Source organism: Aythya fuligula, chromosome 3 (assembly GCF_009819795.1).
Source record: "Aythya fuligula isolate bAytFul2 chromosome 3, bAytFul2.pri, whole genome shotgun sequence".
Classification (NCBI taxonomy): domain Eukaryota; kingdom Metazoa; phylum Chordata; class Aves; order Anseriformes; family Anatidae; genus Aythya; species Aythya fuligula.
Window position 1 is genome coordinate 108,772,698 of NC_045561.1, and position 17,045 is coordinate 108,789,742.

The 17,045-nt window shown below is 42.8% G+C and overlaps 2 protein-coding genes across 3 annotated transcripts in view; both read right to left on the reverse strand.

The window, feature by feature from the left end:
- Nucleotides 1–10,752: 10,752 nt before the first annotated feature.
- On the reverse strand, nucleotides 10,753–13,353 carry TTC32 (tetratricopeptide repeat domain 32). The gene is made up of 3 exons (XM_032184967.1): nucleotides 13,214–13,353; nucleotides 12,963–13,126; nucleotides 10,753–12,016 (listed from the first exon to the last, which is right to left on the reverse strand). Exons 1-3 carry the CDS (start codon nucleotides 13,336–13,338, stop codon nucleotides 11,889–11,891), a joined length of 417 nt encoding a protein of 138 aa, XP_032040858.1. The 5' UTR covers nucleotides 13,339–13,353; the 3' UTR covers nucleotides 10,753–11,888.
- A 343-nt stretch (nucleotides 13,354–13,696) lies between these two features.
- The window catches only part of WDR35 (WD repeat domain 35), a 39,955-nt gene continuing 36,606 nt past the window's right edge, over nucleotides 13,697–17,045 (reverse strand). For both annotated transcript variants that reach the window (XM_032184966.1, XM_032184965.1), the window contains 3 exons: nucleotides 16,811–16,967; nucleotides 15,862–16,102; nucleotides 13,697–14,820 (listed from right to left, as the gene is read on the reverse strand). In XM_032184966.1, coding sequence (XP_032040857.1) covers nucleotides 14,673–14,820; nucleotides 15,862–16,102; nucleotides 16,811–16,967 — 546 coding nt within the window. In that variant the 3' untranslated portion in view covers nucleotides 13,697–14,672. The remainder of the gene's footprint in view (nucleotides 14,821–15,861; nucleotides 16,103–16,810; nucleotides 16,968–17,045) is intronic.

A 17,045-nucleotide genomic window follows, 5' to 3' on the forward strand; every position in this document is an offset into this window, starting at 1 on the left:
ATGCAGCATCCAGTGTGATAAGATAGTATGAAGTATGACTTCCTTTAGTCTCTGTCAGCATGGCTAATTTTCAAGAGCAACGCCCAGCAGGAAGAAATCTCTGTTAAATTTGTCCCTTGAAGCAGAAGAGTCTTCGAAAAATAAATCAATTACTGCAATCCTGCAAACAGCAGTTTCCACCATCCAGTAGTTCCAGAACCTACTGTTTATGCAGAGCCATTTGATCACTGGCACAGGCCATGCACCTCACAAGCAGGTACAGGCTGACTTAGGTTATTCTGAACATATTTTGTTAAGCTACAGACCCTTTTCAATCTAAATATTTGTGAAAAGTATAAACTCACTGAGGAAATTCAGCCTCTCATTTTAGCAGGAGGGCACTTAACTGCAAGTCCTCTACCCCTGTTTCAGCTAAATCACACAGAGCTTCAATGCTATTTTCTGTTACAAGGAACAACACTGTGAACACACAGAATCAGGACTTGCACAAATAATTTTCAGACAGCAGTCAAACCACAATTAAATTGCATTAAGGATCAAAGCAAGCCAAAAATGTTCAGCAAAGCTAAGTATTCCTTTCAGGTTGGATACCAAGTTTTGCTTTGAGAGCACTTTTACTGAAGTAAATAAGTATACTGAGAGATCTCTTGTAGCGGCTCCTCATACCTTCCATCCTACTGATTACTCCTTGTCCCGGGTTCAGACCCCACTCTGAGTAAATAAGAGTAAGGATTTGGATCCAGACCTCCCTCTTCGGGCTCTTTCACCAGTGGACTACAGAGGAAACAGCACCGTGCTCACTTCTGCCTCCATTTTCTGAACAGGCACTACATTCTCCACATTTATGTTTAGCCAAAAGAGCTGTTGAATCCAGTCCAGTTTTCTGAGTAGTTTTAGGCCAACTGAAGCGATGTTTTTGGAGACAGAGTTATTTGCTAGGGAGCAGAGGGTGCTGGAATAATTATTTAGTGCTGCTCGGGATATACATTCCTGTCTGTGCTGGAATCCATTGCTACTGCAGCCTTACATTTTCTCTCTCTTTCAGTACGTGAATAGAAATGAAACAAAATATACCCTCCTTGTTAACTACACCCTAAGCGTGGGTCCGGAGATGGTGCTCTATTACCATTCTGCAGAGGTGGAATGTGTGATTGCTGATATCGGTAAGCTTTGCCCCAGTATTAACTGTTTTGCATCAACAGCATGGATTTCATTGAATTCAGTGAGAATGGAGTTAGGCAGAGGATGAGAGCTTTTGGGAAAACCCCACCCTTCGATAGCTCATTATTGGTACCATAGCCAACTTGCTGCTTTTCTGATGGCAGCTCTTCTGCATACTGGCAAGACAGTCTGCCCTCGAGACACTGAGAGCAATAAAAACCAGCGTGTAAAAGAAGTTGGCTAGCAAACTCAGTGAACAAGATGCCTCATAACTTGAACATATATCTACTGGCAAAACTTTCAGACATTGCTATGAGTTTCAGTTTGTCCTCAAATGCAATTCTGCCTCTGCGTCCAGGGCAAAACTCAACTGACTCAAATCGCTGTGAACTCCAAAGGCAGCATTTCCATAAAGAGAAAATTATCTGCTAAGAGCTGCACTTAACAGGTTATTGAAACTGCCGTGAGGTCCAGTTGCTATTTCATCAAACATCTTAGATTTTGGATGCCACAAAGGTGACAGAGACTGCTCACTGTCCTGTTTTTATCTTGGAAGTAGCTCTGGGTTCAACCCAGAGGAGGCTGACAAAAAAATAAAAATAAAAATTACATGCATGGTTCAGCTTGCATTACAGAAACAGGGAGCAATCCTGGAAGCAAGCTGGCAGGCCACTGCTAAAGCATGAGGATTCCCGATCCTGCCGAGTGCGGGCTGTTCCACCCACATCATGGCCAACGGAGCACAGGCGATGCCAGTACGCGCGTAGCGGCACTGCTGCGGTGCCAGTGCCACATTTACCCATGATGGAAACCCATACCAAACCCTCATTCATCGCTAACTCCTCACCCCACCTTCTTGCCACAGTAATACCAGAAGCAACTGGTTACTGCGATGAAGAAAACCTGTACCTAGCCATTCCCGTTTTTGGCCTGCACCAGTACTGGAACCTGTATCTTGGTGCCAAGCTTCTGAACCGGCACACAGCGCTCACAAATGGGTACCTTGCAGCTAGCAACTCGACCCACCTGGTCCTGCAAATACCTCTCTTTGCTGTGGGAGTTATCTATGAGGTACGTGAACTGCGTAACAGCCTTCTTTAAAGCACGTAGGACTCTGCTCATAAAGGCACAGCCTTGCAGTCAGATTGTAGTGCTGCAGTATTACGTGTGCTGGAAAACCTCTAGGGGGAATGACTCTAAGCCAGTGCAAGAAGGACAAGACATAACAGACACAGACCCTTCTGGTAATGTCATATATTATGTAATCTGCAGCGCTGAGTTGTCTAAAAGATACGCACCAAGTCTTCAACAACAAATTCCTCTGTATTTTTAGTAAGATGAGGCAAAATGTCCCAAACCGAGCCAGAAACAGTATTTCAATACAGCTTTTATGAAAGAAACTCTTTTAAAGGAACGTTTTGTAGAAATGTTAAATTATGGCAGGGAAAATTGATGTAGTAATAAATATCTGAAGCATTCTACAATAATCAGCCAGAATTTATCTCTCTGTGACAGTAACCAATTAATTCATACCAGAAAACTCGTGTTCCCGTGCTGCATGAGGTTTGAGTTGTTACATTGACTTAACTCTCATGACTTGTTGGTGTTCAAGTGGCACAAGCTGAAGAGCAGAATCTTGTACATATTGATCATGTGCCTTAACAGGAGATCTCTTCCAACCCCTCCTTCACAGGAAGTGTCCTTTCAGAAAATTAAAGCAAGGTTCGATGTTGCCCTAAGGAAAGTGAGAACTATGGAGACCTTACAGATATTCTCCGTTAGCTGCAATTTTAATTCCTCAGCATTTATAAGTAAGTTATACAGACGATCAATCAACAAAAAGATCTGTAAGTCTTCCATTGAGTTTATAACCAACTCTCTGATTTCCTCAGTATGCCACCCAGATGGTACTATAATGATATCTGCTCAGATGAAGACAGTTCCTGCCATTGATATGAGTAAAACCAAACTAAGGGATAGCTCATGCAAGCCTAAAGAGTATAACAAAGGACATGCCTTCTTCATGTTCCATGTCACCACCTGTGGCACTTCAGTAAGGGTAAGCTCATGGCCAGAGCAAATACACCTGCCGGAAGTCTCTGTCTCTCCTGCATTTTCTCATTTGTTGCCCTGCCCCAGCTCCTGAGAAGATTCAGTTTTTAATGAGCTTCCCATATGCACAGTTTGAAGGTGATCACATTGTTTATGAAAATGAAATCTCTTACGAGAGAGAGACTCTTCCAGGCCGGGGCCAGCCGAAAATCACAAGAGATCCAGACTACAGGTAGGAGCAGCTTCTGCTCACTGATGACACTCACTTTGGTGCTGGAAAGTGAAAACAAAAATTGCCCTTTTTCCTATTATAGATTAACAGTCTCATGCTACTACCGAGCAAAAGAGACCGTGATGCTAGGTGCCTTTGTTAGTGAGCCATCCACATCACGTCCTTTTGGCTCCGGTACAATGGTGCCAAGATCAAATATTGCAGGTAGGCAATTCTCTTCCTTCATTCCAAGACTCCTGTGACTTTTTCAGTTGTAAGCTGCCTCCTGCTAAAGAACCTCACCAACATTTCCTTTTCTGCAGTATACAGAAGGATAAGAAAAGCCCTGAATGTAGTTTCAAGAGTGTCCAAAAGTAGGTGTCCTTCAAAGAAAATTGTAACATTTCCAAACATGCTGTGATTTAAATCAAATTTTAACCAATAACAAAATCCCCTGATGTTTTCTTGAGATGAGTCTTTCATGGATTTCTATGAGCCTGATGAGGCGATACTCAAGCGACCCATGGAGTCTGTGTTTCTCGAGATGGAGCTGAAAGATGAGAGCCCTGATGCTGAGTTATACCTGGACAACTGCTGGGTGATGGGGTCTCTGGACTTCAACAGCGCCCCAAGATGGAACATCACCATGGATGGGCAAGTAGTTATTGAAAAAACAATGTTTTTATCAGAGAAACCCTGATCTTCTACAAAGCTTTTGGTCTGTTCTCTCAAATAGGTGTGAGATTAAAAGCAGTGAGTATGTTGCAGAGTTCCTCTCAGTGGCTGCTAGCCCCAGAGTGAGACACCCTTCTCATTTTAAAAGGCTAGCAGTGAGGACCCTGACACATCAGCTGGAACAGGTAAGATTTAGTGAAAGGTTCACCCACCATTTATGGACCCTACTCTATGTACTTCTGAAGATCACTTAAAAAAACAGCCAATGTAAACACCTCACAGGCTTAAGACCTAGCCAGCATCCAGCCCAAGTAGCCTGACTGGTGTGCAGCTTTAATTTAGTTCTCTTCTCAGATCTACTCTGCAATATGATTTCAGTGACTTGAAAGTGGACTGGCTGGAGGAAACAAAATGAAATTCTGGTATATAAACATGATTTTATATGGTGTTTCTGACTTTTTATAGGGGCATATTCATAGCACTTCAGCTCAAAATGTCTAGAACAGAAAAGTCAACTTATGTACCATAGCATCCACATGAAGATCAGCTCTCTTGTCTCCCATCTGCCCAGCCACTCAGCCATCTCCTCAGACAGCAGCCCAGAGGGCAGGGAAACAGAGACATGTGGGTCTGGCCTTACACTTTTGAGGTTCTGTCTTCCTTTAACAGGTCTAAGAAGAGCAAAGAAAGCACCGGACAGTCACCTGAGGGTGCTGTGCTCCTGGTGCACCCAGTTGAGCCGATTCTAGCACACGTACTGAAACAAGCCATGGCAGTACCCCTGCCCAGGCAGCTTAAGTAACCACGATTTTTTGACTTGGCCTTTCATGAGCAGTTCAACTTGTGAACTTGCTAGAAATGAATATGATGCAATTCTGGCATGTGCAGCTTCCTAAATGGGCAGCTGCATCTAGCACGAGATTGAGTTTCTGTCTAGCTTTGATACATAGCCTCGCTGCAGCTCATGAGGTTTTTGTTTCTCCTGTCTCAGCCTCTCAGTTACCAAACTGCCTGAGGGCTTCTTTGACACCAAAGTCGAAATTCAAGGCAGGTTCAGCTAGAATGTGTGCAGAATGCGCCATATGCAAGCATTCAGCCAGGCCTGAGTTTAATCAGCTGCAACTTCTGCAAAAGGGGAATGAAAGACAAAACTTTGCTCTGCAAAGGGGGATTTGATATGGACCAAGTGGTACTTTTCCTTCTTCTCAGGTGTATGTGCACTGTTTGGTGGCCGTCTGCTCTCCTGGCAGCCCCTGCAGAGGACAGTGTAGCCCAAGCAAGGAGAGGAAGGGTAAGTGCTCAGGAGGAGCCACTCCAAAGCACTCCTGGCATGATGTCTTTAAGGGATTTAGGACCCCTCGTTTTGGCATCTAAAATGCCTTGAAAACAGACCTGGTAACATTACCTTTAGCTCATACTTTAACACATTAACACTTACAGTGCAACATTTACGTGTTCTTGAAAAACCACAGATACCCTGTGTGTCATTCTCATCCTTTCCAGGTCACTGTTCAGCCAGCCTCCAGGGTTATGTACTTGCTGGACCAGTCCAGATTGTCGATCCAGATCTAAGATGAGGCACATAAACTGAATTTGGTAAGAACACCAGGCCCTGTGATTTCGCCTAGACAGGTCGCTATGTTTTGTGACACAAGCAATACATAGCCTGTCCTTTGAGACCCTAGGTTCTGGGACACTGCCTCCATTTTGATCTCCTCTCTTTTCAAAAGCATTTAGGGGCAGAGGCAAAAACTAGGGAACAGGCAGGGTTTGCAGTCTCCTGGTCTAAGCTTGACCCCTAGGAGAGGGAAAGAGGAGAGCTACCTGCCAAGTCAAACACAGGTGGTATGGCTCTGGAGAAGGTGCCAGCAGTGGAGCAGTGCAAGCTGGAGTTGGGCTATAGAAGGCAGTCTTGGAAACTTGGAAGATGTTATTTCATCAGATTTTCAACTGGACTGCCCCCAGCAGTCATCACGATTCAGCTGAAAGAAAATGGATCCAAAACTTTAGAAACAAGCACAAATTGCTGTCATATCCCAAATTCTTTCCAAGGGTCCAAATCCCACAGCCTGTTAGGGTTTACCCTATAGCTTCATCAGTCTTTGGAGGACCAGAGCTATTCAGCTGTGTACTCCAGCCTCACTCCTCTCTTCACCGTCTGTGTCCCCAACAGCACCTGAAGGCTCTGCTGTGCTGGCTGCTTTATAAATGTGCAGCTAGACATGGGAATTACCTTTTACAGTGATCACTAGGATTATCTTGCTTGAAGTGAAAAGTCCAGACTGTGGGACTCAGGACAGCTCTACAACACTGGAAAGTGCGAGGGTCTGCCAACAGGATTAGCCGATGTTGTAACCTGTTGCCTTTCTGAAGTGGCTACACAAGAAAACTTGCCAGAAAATAACCCAAAGCTTCAAAATAACACTTCTTGTTTCTTCCAGCTGTTGAAATATGGACTTGCAGATCACTAAAATTATTCCAATCCTGATTATGGCTGCTTCTTGTAATACTTCATAAAGTGACTGCCAATCCCCCCATATGAATGTCAAGTGCAAATCTGAAAAGTCAAATAAAAATACATACAAAGCAATGTAAGCGCAGAACATCTCCTTGCTAGCCTGCAACAGCAACCATCTGGTGTTCTAACATTGGCTCCAAAATGTCAAGCAATCTGCTACTTAGGGCCTCTTCCACATGCAACACAATGTCATACTCGTACATTTTTTTTCCATTAGTGCAGAATTTTTGTTAAAACGTTGCATTGACCTGAGCTTCTTGGAGAAGTGTTAGCTCTCTGCTTTCTTCTCACCTGCCCATGTGTGGAAAAAGCCTAACTCTACAAAATGGGAGAAGCCAGATGCTCTCACACATTTCACCTGGTGTATATTTTTGTGTGTGTTCACAGAAAACATCTTGTTTAAGAGACTAAAAATTAGAAAGGTTACTTTCCAGAGGGGAAGGACAAACCAGATACATGACCACCTGTAAATCACCCTTGGGATTTTCCTATGCCAGCTGAAGGTGTGACTGCAGCGTCAATCAGCATCCAACAGCAGCAAAGATGGGGCAATTGCACCCATGCTAATTGGGGCTAATGTGTGCTGTGTCTGGTGGGTTTGCACAGCTCATGCAGCCTGAGTTTAGATTGCACAGACTGATTAGCTTCCCAAAATCTGCAGTCCTGCCTGCGATTGCTGAATAAATGTAGTCTTCAAGCTGTATGTATGAAGGACTAAGTGTTGTCGAAAGGATGCGGGCGGTGCTGAGCTCCCAGGACCCGACAGAGCAGCGGGGCGATGCCCTCCCCTCCCCTCTGCTGTATGAGCAGTGCGCTCTGCTGTCCGCAGCCAGCACTGCACAGCCCAGCAGCCGCACCGCTCCCGCTTGTTTTCCAAGGAAATGCTTTCCCCAGTACTGATGCTAACACACTCACTGCTTTCTGTTAACCTAAAAAGCGTTTTGCAATCTGTAAACTAGGATGAAGGTTAAATACTGATGACTAAATCCAGGCTCTCCTTTTCCCAGTCCTCACGGGAGGCTCTCTTATTCGACACAGGTGCATATCCAGTCCCTATTGCATTGCTGAAGTTCACTCACTTTACATCTTGCAGAGATTTCCCGAAAACACCTCTGCAGCAAGTAGAATATCCCAAATCTTTCCCTGTCGCCCTGAGAAGCCAGGAAGGGGTCCAGCAGGGTTCCCTACCCACCCACCACCTGACAGATGGGGAGACAATTCCCTCCTGGCAGGTTGGGAGGTGAAGGGAGGAGGTGAGACACACCTGCACTGCCATTTCCACAAGCATTTCAGGCTCCCACATGCTCACAGATCAGCCAGAGAAAGTCCATGTGCTTGGTTGCCTCCGCATAGCTTGGTTGCTCTTCTTGACATACAAACTCTTTCATGGTCGGAGTGCATCTTGCCCACACTAGGACTTGGTCACACAGTTGCATGGCGCATTGTTTTACATCTAGGTTATCCTGAGCTCACTCCCTCTCCTCAGGCACTGAAGATGGAACTTCAACAGCTAACTTCCAGGTTTTGGTTTTCAGGCCTATGGACTTAAACTCTTTTTTAGGCTAAGCCCTCAAAAATTATTTTGTTCACACTATTCTGGTTGAGCAAGCTTTCATTATTCAACCAGTGCAGAGAAAAGGCATTAGGGAGGTGCGAAATATGTTAAATGTGCAGTAACACATACACGGGAGCAACAGTACAAGCCTGGAAAGCACTGATCAGCTTTTTTCATAGAAAAAAAGGGGAACCTTACTTGAAATCTACTGTTGTGGTGTCCATGGCAAGGATGGAACAGCTTTTCCTCACTGGGATATGAAGATATCCTTCAGGTGCTTTTCACGTACAACACAAAGACAGGAATGATGAAAAAGCTGTTGACCATGGGCCGTAGGGAGTGATGCCATGGACTGCATCCAATCCCTGCTCATGGACAAAACGGTTCCTCCATGAAAATCTTCAGAAACGGATTGGATTTCAGCCAAAATGACTACAATGTGCTCCTAGGTGGGCCTCCACCTCGACCCAATCCCACAGCAAACTTTTTCATCAAAAGCAACCAGCCCTTCCATCACGCACGGAAGCCACAGGCTGAGGTTGAACCTTTTCTGCAGACCCATCTTCTGCCTCAGACCTACAATAATCTACTAACACAGACACACACTCACAAAATGTTATTTTTCTATTAGTAGTTTTACGTTTTGGATGCTGTTTTTGCCTCCTCCTGAACCTCGGCCTTTCTGAAAGGGGCCAGCAGAGCTGTGCAGCTGAGCTGGACTGACACGAAGGCATTCATTCCCCCATATAATACACCTTTCACTGCTAATTTTTAACCTACTAAATGGGACAGCGCATGGTGCAGTCCTCACTGTAACAGCCAAAGATTCTCAGCTTTTTAATGCTGACTTACCTCTGCTGTCCACACAGAAGCCTGTGAAAAATGAAATGTATTTCTTGCCCCTTGACAACCTAGCCCTTTTCCCCTCAATGGGCCACCACTTCCCTTTCAGAACGACTCTCCTTTTCTCCATGCTGCACCTCACATGCTAACTGTATCCAAAACACTTCCCAGATTGTTCTGTGCCCTGCTTTTGGCCTGTTAGCCTGGGCTGTGGTCATCTTTTCCTACTTGTCTGCAAATGCAAGGGAAAGGCCTTGCACCACTACAAAATAGGCGAGATTTTTGTCTCCTCCAGTGTACCACGAGAAGGAAAAATAGGGTACTAGGAAAAAGCTCAGGATGATGATGCTATTCTTTCCCACGTTCTCCAAGCAAGTAAGATCTTAGAGGCTGTTCCAGGTGCTAAAGGAAAAAAACAGCCTGTAACACATCAAGGAAACCAAGTCATTTTTTTAAGCTTAGAGATAGCAAATCACTGGGTGAGAAGTGAGAGTGGGTTTATAGGTAGGAAACCTTGTGCAAGTGGCTGTGAATTATTCATGTCTGAAACATCTCTGGCCAGAGTGAAGAGCCAGTCAACATAAATAAGCAGCAGCATCCCGTTGGACTTACCAGTACTGCACCTTGGCCATGACTTGCGATCACTTCACAAGGGTGATGGAGTGGGCAGCCAGGAGTGACCCAGACACTGCAGAGGTTTGCAATTTTCAAGCAGAGACAGCCCCTAAAGCCTGGTGAAGGTGTAAAGCTACAGTACCTCTGTATTGTGAAGCATCCAAAGCACACAGCCTATGCTTCTTTTACAAGCTTTCTCTGAATTTCATATGGAACATTATATAAAAAAAAAAAAATACTGCTCTCAATTAGACTTTTAATTCTTAAAAGATTATGAACAAGAAACTTCACAGGTCAAGGAAAATCACATCAAGTTTTCTGGTATTAATGTTTTAAGATACCATTTCAACAGTCCTGAGCAACAGACCACCACACAGGACTATTTAATAATGTTGGAATGAACACCCTGATTAACCTTAAATGTGAAGGAAAGACAGAGAGCCAAGTGCATGCCTGTGAAGGGGAAAATGTGTGAGAATCTTTGTGGCTGAAACTACCTTGAAAGGATTCCAAGTTATGCCAAAATGTACCACAACAGTTCATCCTTTAACCAGAAAATGAGAAAAAACGTGGAGAATCTGCTACACAATTGCTTCCAGTTCAGTGAAGTATTTCTGTGCCAACAGTGGATAAATTAGAAGTAACTGAACAACATTCACAAAGCAACAGGAGGTGGGAAACATAAGGGGATATTATTACTACTGTCCTTGATTTGTTTTCCAAAATATGTATTTACTATTAATCTTCTGATTTTTATCTGTATCCTCAAACTGTTCTGTGCAGGACCACACATGACCTCTCTCAGATAAGCAGTTCAGATCATATTCAACTGTCTATATTGTGTTTTAATAATTTTCATGTCCTGGTATATCAAGAACAGGTTTAGTCTTAAACCTCAAGCTCACCTTTCTCACCATCAAACAAGAGCTGATATCACGTTGGATTTGAGACTGAGGTGGCATGAAAAATGCAAATCCTTCAATGTTATTTTGGAGACAGAGCATCAAGATATAACAATGAAAGATGAGCACGTATTTTGTATATCCGGAGAAATCCAGAATTCATCTTTGTAGAACCTGGTCATAAATGTCTCAGAACCTACTTTCCAAATGTTTACACCATCAACTATGTGAGCTCCTGGATCATACGTGGAAAAAGCCACCATAAGCAGCAGAATCATCATCAGCATCATTTGTCAAAAATATATATATATAGCCTAATGCTAATTGAGGCAATCCAGGACTATTTCTTTTATTAAAACTTTTATTTCTATGTTCCTCATAAAACCTTTTTTGATTTCAGCAACCATCCACATAACAAATGAATCTACCTGGGTATTCATAGCCAGCTGAATCAGACAACTTTCACATTGTGTACTTTGTGCCATTGACCTTTTTTAATAAAAAGGAGAAAGCCGTAATTCCTGTTATGAATAGCCCAACTACATTCTTTACCAATAAGGTCTTTAAAGATATTGAGATAAAAAGTACATAATTGTTTTATTCATTCAGTTATTAATTTCTGACTGTTCAATACCTTTACAATGGGATTACAAAAAACAGGTACATCCTGTTCACACCTGTTTAGGTACTCCTTAAACTACCTCTAGAATGAATTTAAAAAGGACGGAATTCTTGTATCACATTCCTCATATAAGGACAGCTGCTGTCACCTAAAAAGGTCTTCTTTTTTAATTTTTTTTTTCTGTATGCAGGAACACTCTGAAGTGAAAAGAAAATAATTTACTATCACATTTCAAGGATAACACCTTGTAATTAACAATTGCACATTTTTAGCTTAAATCAAACTTACATTTAAATCCAGACAAACACTAAGATCATCATTATTAAATCACAGTGTCTTTCACAAATGCCAGTCTTAAGTACTTAAATGTTTTAGTTTGATTTTTCTCCGTGAAGGACATTTAAATTAATCTGTGAAAGAGTACTGAAACACAGCTTTAATGAGAGAACTACAGATTTCATTAGCTGTTACTGACCTTCCAACAGCTTTTTATGAACTGCTTCTGTACAAAATGACAAGTATCTCACATGGATCTAAAATCAGGCCTTTCTTCAACAATGACAATATAAAAAAATATATATTTTTTGCAATTATAATACATTTTTAACTTATTTACCCAAGAATGAGTTTTCTTCAGTAGGGTAGAACAGATATAAGTGTTCTTGTTTCATCCATCAATGACAAAAAATCACATCAGTGTGCAGTAAAACATTTTCACACCATTAGCTGCATTTTCAATAACCCCGCTTTTGTTTTTCTTCTTTGTCAAGAATAGCCTGTTTTAGACTTAGTGCAGCATCTTCAAACTGAGGGTTTAACTCTAAAACTTTCCTGAAATCTTTTATGGCCTCATCAAAGCATCCTGTCCCAAAGAAAAGAAAAAAGAATTACCTTTCTGTTAACTACTCACTCATGAAATAAAACAGAAGGGCTCTTAGTGCTTTCACTAACACAATGTATCAACTAACTGTACCTAATGGATGCACTACATTTGGATGGTCCAGAGATCCAATGAGGAGCCAAAGGTCTTCAGAACAAAAGCCCAAGTGCCTATTTCTCAATCTAAAATGTGCTTAAGGATTAATTTAGGCAGTTTATTCCAAGAGAATGAGCCACAAGGCCCACGCTCAGGCAGCTAACTAATAGCCAGGCTATGTTAATGCTGGAACACAGGCGCACTGCTTCCCAGCTGAGGCCAGGCTCCATCCTCCCTTAGGTCCTGAACTTTCTAGATCCTGATAATGCAATAGCCAGGCTCCAACAAAAATGATGGGGTGTAAATTTTCATACAGCATATTTAAAATTGATGGGCATCAATTCCCCCAATGATAGCTGAACGACAGCCCGCTGCAAATTGATGGGTGCACTCACTATGATTGTACCAACTCAAGGTATGTTTTAGGTTTAACAGAAATTTTTGGAACTGACTGGCTAATGACCACTAATGCAAATTTAAAAAAAAAAAAATACACTAAAACTGCATTTTTACCTGATGGTTCCCTGAATAGTGTAACTTTAAATGATGTAGACACTATGTGTGAGCGTACAGAGGGGACTTCCAGCTAACACACCCTGCGCTGCCTGGGGATAAAGCAGGTGCCTCTGCCCCCCTCCTGGTGCGACACCCATCTCCAGACGGTGCCAGGAGCTGCCTGTAGAACCGAGGGCTGCACTTTGCACAGCGTTGGGAGCACCTGGCCAGCCACAAGGCAGCGGTGCCAGCACCCTGTCCCCTCCCGCAGGGCCGAGCCGTGCCCTCGGGGCCGTGTCGCCCTGCCCCGGGTCAGCCCGGCCGGGTGCTGCCGTACCCATGCGGTAGAGCACCAGGCCCCTGTTGTAGTAGGGCACCTCGAAGCCGGGCTGGCTCTCGATGGCGGCCGCGTAGTCCTCCATGGCGGCGGCGAACTCCACCCGCAGGTACTTGATGTGCCCGCGGTTGTTGAAGGCGGTGGCGAGGTCTCGGCTGGCGCTGCTGAAGGGGAGAGAGAGAAGAGGCGAAGAAGCCGTGAAGCGCGGCGTGTGCCGTGTGTGTCCCCCTCATGAAACCCACCCCCGTTACCCCTGGGGGGCAGCCCGGGCGCAGCAGGCGATGTAGCGGCCGTACAGCTCCTCGGCCGCCGCCAGCTGCTGCGCCGCCAGCTCCGCGTGCGCCGCCGCCAGCAGCGCCGCCGCCTCCCGCTGCATGGCTGAGGGGCCACCGGGGCCCGAGGCCGCCTCAGAGGCTGCCGGGGCCGGCCGGGAGCCGAGCGGGGCTGAGGGGGAAGGGAGGGAGGGAAGGGAATGGAGGGGAGGGCCGGGGATGGCGGCGCTGAGGGGAGGAGGAGCCCGGCCGGCAGCCGGCGGAAGGCGCCGCGCCCGCGTCAGCTGCCCTGAGGGCAGCCCTCAGGGACAGCGAGAGATACAACCCCACAGATCAGAATATGAAAATGTTTAATAAAGCGTATTTTAAATACAAAATGGAGTTTACCCTGACGTAGCGTGATGGTAACAGAAGACGTTTTACCTCAGGCCGAGCAAAAAAAAAGAACCTCACATAGCAAGATGTATAAAAAAATATTTAATAAAGCATATTCTAAATACAAAATGGGATTTATTCTTACATAGCATAGTGTTAACTGAAAGACATTTTTTCCCCAGGTGTCTTTTAGTGAGCCCTCGTCCCCTTTTATCAAAAACACAGTGAGCAGAGGTGAATTTTAATGCTTGCACCCTGCAAAGTGCTGACTCGTGGAGAAAGCTCGTCAAGTGGAGAAAGGGCCTGCAACATTTCCATACGACACTACCAAAGCCGTGGCTCAAAGCTAGCAATAAAAGAGAACAGCTCAGGTCTATGTAAAGCTATGTTCCTTGAACAGATTTCAAGAGCTGAACTGTCACCCTCCTTGGAGATGAAGGTTTAACAGATGGCAGCTGCTCCCTTCAAGGTACCTGCAGGTACAACGCAGCTCATTACCAGATTCCAGTTTCAAGGTTCACATCGGTTTCCTGCACTGATTAAACACAGCACCAGAGAAAGCTCGTGAACCCAAATGCAAACTGAAAGCACTGATTTCTAAAAGTAAGCAAGTCCTTTATTACAGCTCTGGATTTAATTTCACTTGGCAAAAGAACATAGCACAGGCGTGTAACTAAACTAGTAGTGTCGCTCTAATAAAACAGCTGTGATTTGTGAGTTTTAGGAAAAGCCAATTATTTTTATGTAATTATAAAAATGAAAAAAGTGGAGTTCACTCAAAGTAAGATGTGTTAAAACAAGCCTACATTCAGTTTGCATGGTTTAGAAATTAGGCTCAATTTACAATTCAAGAAGAATGCTGCTGGCTTAAACCTTTGTAAAAAAAAAAAGTTAAAATTTTTTCACATAAATGGAACCATTAAAGTTCTTTTTTTTGGAAACAGTTCTGTAATAGTAGCATTATCTGTGACAACACAGTATAAAAAAACATATGTGAATAACATTTTAGACAGTATGTTTGGAGATGTAAGAGATACGAGGATACAGAGACCTCTCTCCTCTGCTATGCTGAACTGTGGCACAGAGGGCAGAAGTCATAATTGTTTCTTTCTTTGGCTTTCATACAGTGCTTACACACACTGCACATCCAGAATCGATACTCCAAGATAGGGTCTCCTGTTGCAACACATATAGGAAGTTTCTCATCTCCACTGTTTAGAGAGTAAATAAAAGTATAAAAACACAGTTTTTAAGTAGCAACAAAAACTTATTTTGTAGACATCTGCAAACCACATAATACATTTAACTATATCCTAATTGTGTGCTTACAACTACTTACAAAACTGGTGATGTTTGTCTGTAAAATATTGTTTCTCTAATCAGATGTGTGCTAATTCCTTATAAGTTATTACATTATAATAATTGCACAGTTAAAAGAGACAAGTATGTAAATCTTCACACAACAGAATACACATCCAGAGAACCATATAGTCAACAAATTAGGACAAGCAGATCCAAAGATCAAGTGAAAAACAGTGAAGGATATACAAAGGTAAGGCTCAATTGGCACCTGCACTTCTACTGCATTTATTCTTCTGAAGGGTCAACAGAAGTTATTAATGAGTTTTTGTGAAGTAAAAATCAAACAAGTTAAATTCCTGTTCATTAAAAATAAATCTGATTCACAGTTTCCATACTCATATGTTTAATGCTTTTAGCAGAAAAAGATGTCAAAGACACCATTTTGGGTACAACCACACCAAAGAACTACCCGTTACACCTGACCCTCACTTTGATTCTTTCACTTGATATATTCATCTTCTCACACTGTATAGATTTAAGTAATTCACAAGACACTGTAGGGATTAGTTAAACATTCACTCATTCCTATTTGCATCACACCACAATAGTAATGCAAACACAGTAACATGATTGCTAAGGTATCACATGCCGCTAAAGTGAAGGTCCTAAAACTCTTGTGCTTCACATGTACTTTAAATTAAGTTATAACCTGACTAGGTCCTTGAATACAGACAATCTCTATTCTCCCAGATTAGGTAATGTTGCGTTATCCTTTCTGTGAAAGGGCTAACACTGGCCTCATTCTTGCTCAGTATTTGGTTCAAGCAGCAAAGCATCTAACTTGGTCACACAAAAACTGCTCAAACAAAATATAGATCACAGCAGCAAAGCAAACAAAACAACAACAACAAAAAGGTGATTTGTTATGGTATCATATAAATATAACCCACCTCTCAAGAACATCATCCAGATCAGATTTTTTGTTATTCTTAGGACAATGTCTTGTGAATATCTCTAGAGCAAGATCTTCATATTGTTGCCTCTGGTCTGAGCTAAGAGTTTCCAAGGATTCTAGTTTAACAAAGGCTTTTGAACACGTATCAAAAGCTCTATTTGCACATGCACAGAGAGCCAAAAGAGAATAGATCTCAACTGCAGGGATAATGTCTTCATAATCTCGCAAATGAAGAGCTAAGAAATAGAAAAGAAAAAAAAAAAAAGGATATCATTACATGCCTTCTGAGAAATGCAAGCTTCTACAATAAATAGTTGCTATGAGTATATAGCATTAGTCTTGCCAGTAATTCCATTGGACAATACAAACCAAAGTCTCTTCATTGACATGGTTATGAAGCATGCATGGCTCAACACATTTCCAAAATCAATTAAAAAAAAAAAAATGAAAACCAAGGGGACTTGAATGACAACTGAAGGAGTTTTATTGATGCTGCGACACTTCTCTCCCTGTCCCTCCCTGTCCTTTTTTTTTTTTTTTAAACATGCTAGAAGTATTTGAAATGGACCTCCATTTTACTTGAAGAAAGTAGAGGGCACTATTTGCTTCTCTAACTCCCACAGATTCTTTAAGAAGCTCTACAGTGAGGTCTGATGTGAGTTAAAGAAGAAACTTAAAGTCAGAAATAAAAACAGTTAACAGAACAGATAAAAAAAGCTGCCCAATTTAACAGGTAATATTTGGCAAGTTGAATTTCCATTGTAACCAATAATGTACTTTCCAGGTATCTTGCCTACAGCTATTCTCAGTTCATTACATGGCTTTGTTTTAAATTCAAAGGATCTAGCAACAATAGGAAAATGTCAGCTATAAATGAAATTACATGCTGCACAAGCCTGTAAAATTAGAACAGTTTCTTTACATGCTTAAAAACAATATCCTACCTGTTTTAAGGGCTGCATCTACAGAACCTTTGTAAAGCTGTCTTTGTGCAAGTATGAAAAAGTGGTAAGCCTCAGCTCCTCGCCAAGCATTGTCTGCAAAGCGATTAGTTGAAGAAAGAACATCTTCTTCTAGCAAACCAGCCAACGCTGAAGCAGCCTGAAAACAAGCAGTATACCAAGTAATTTTTTATATGAAACAGATACAGAAGGAAACGGGGATCTTGGTGATCATACC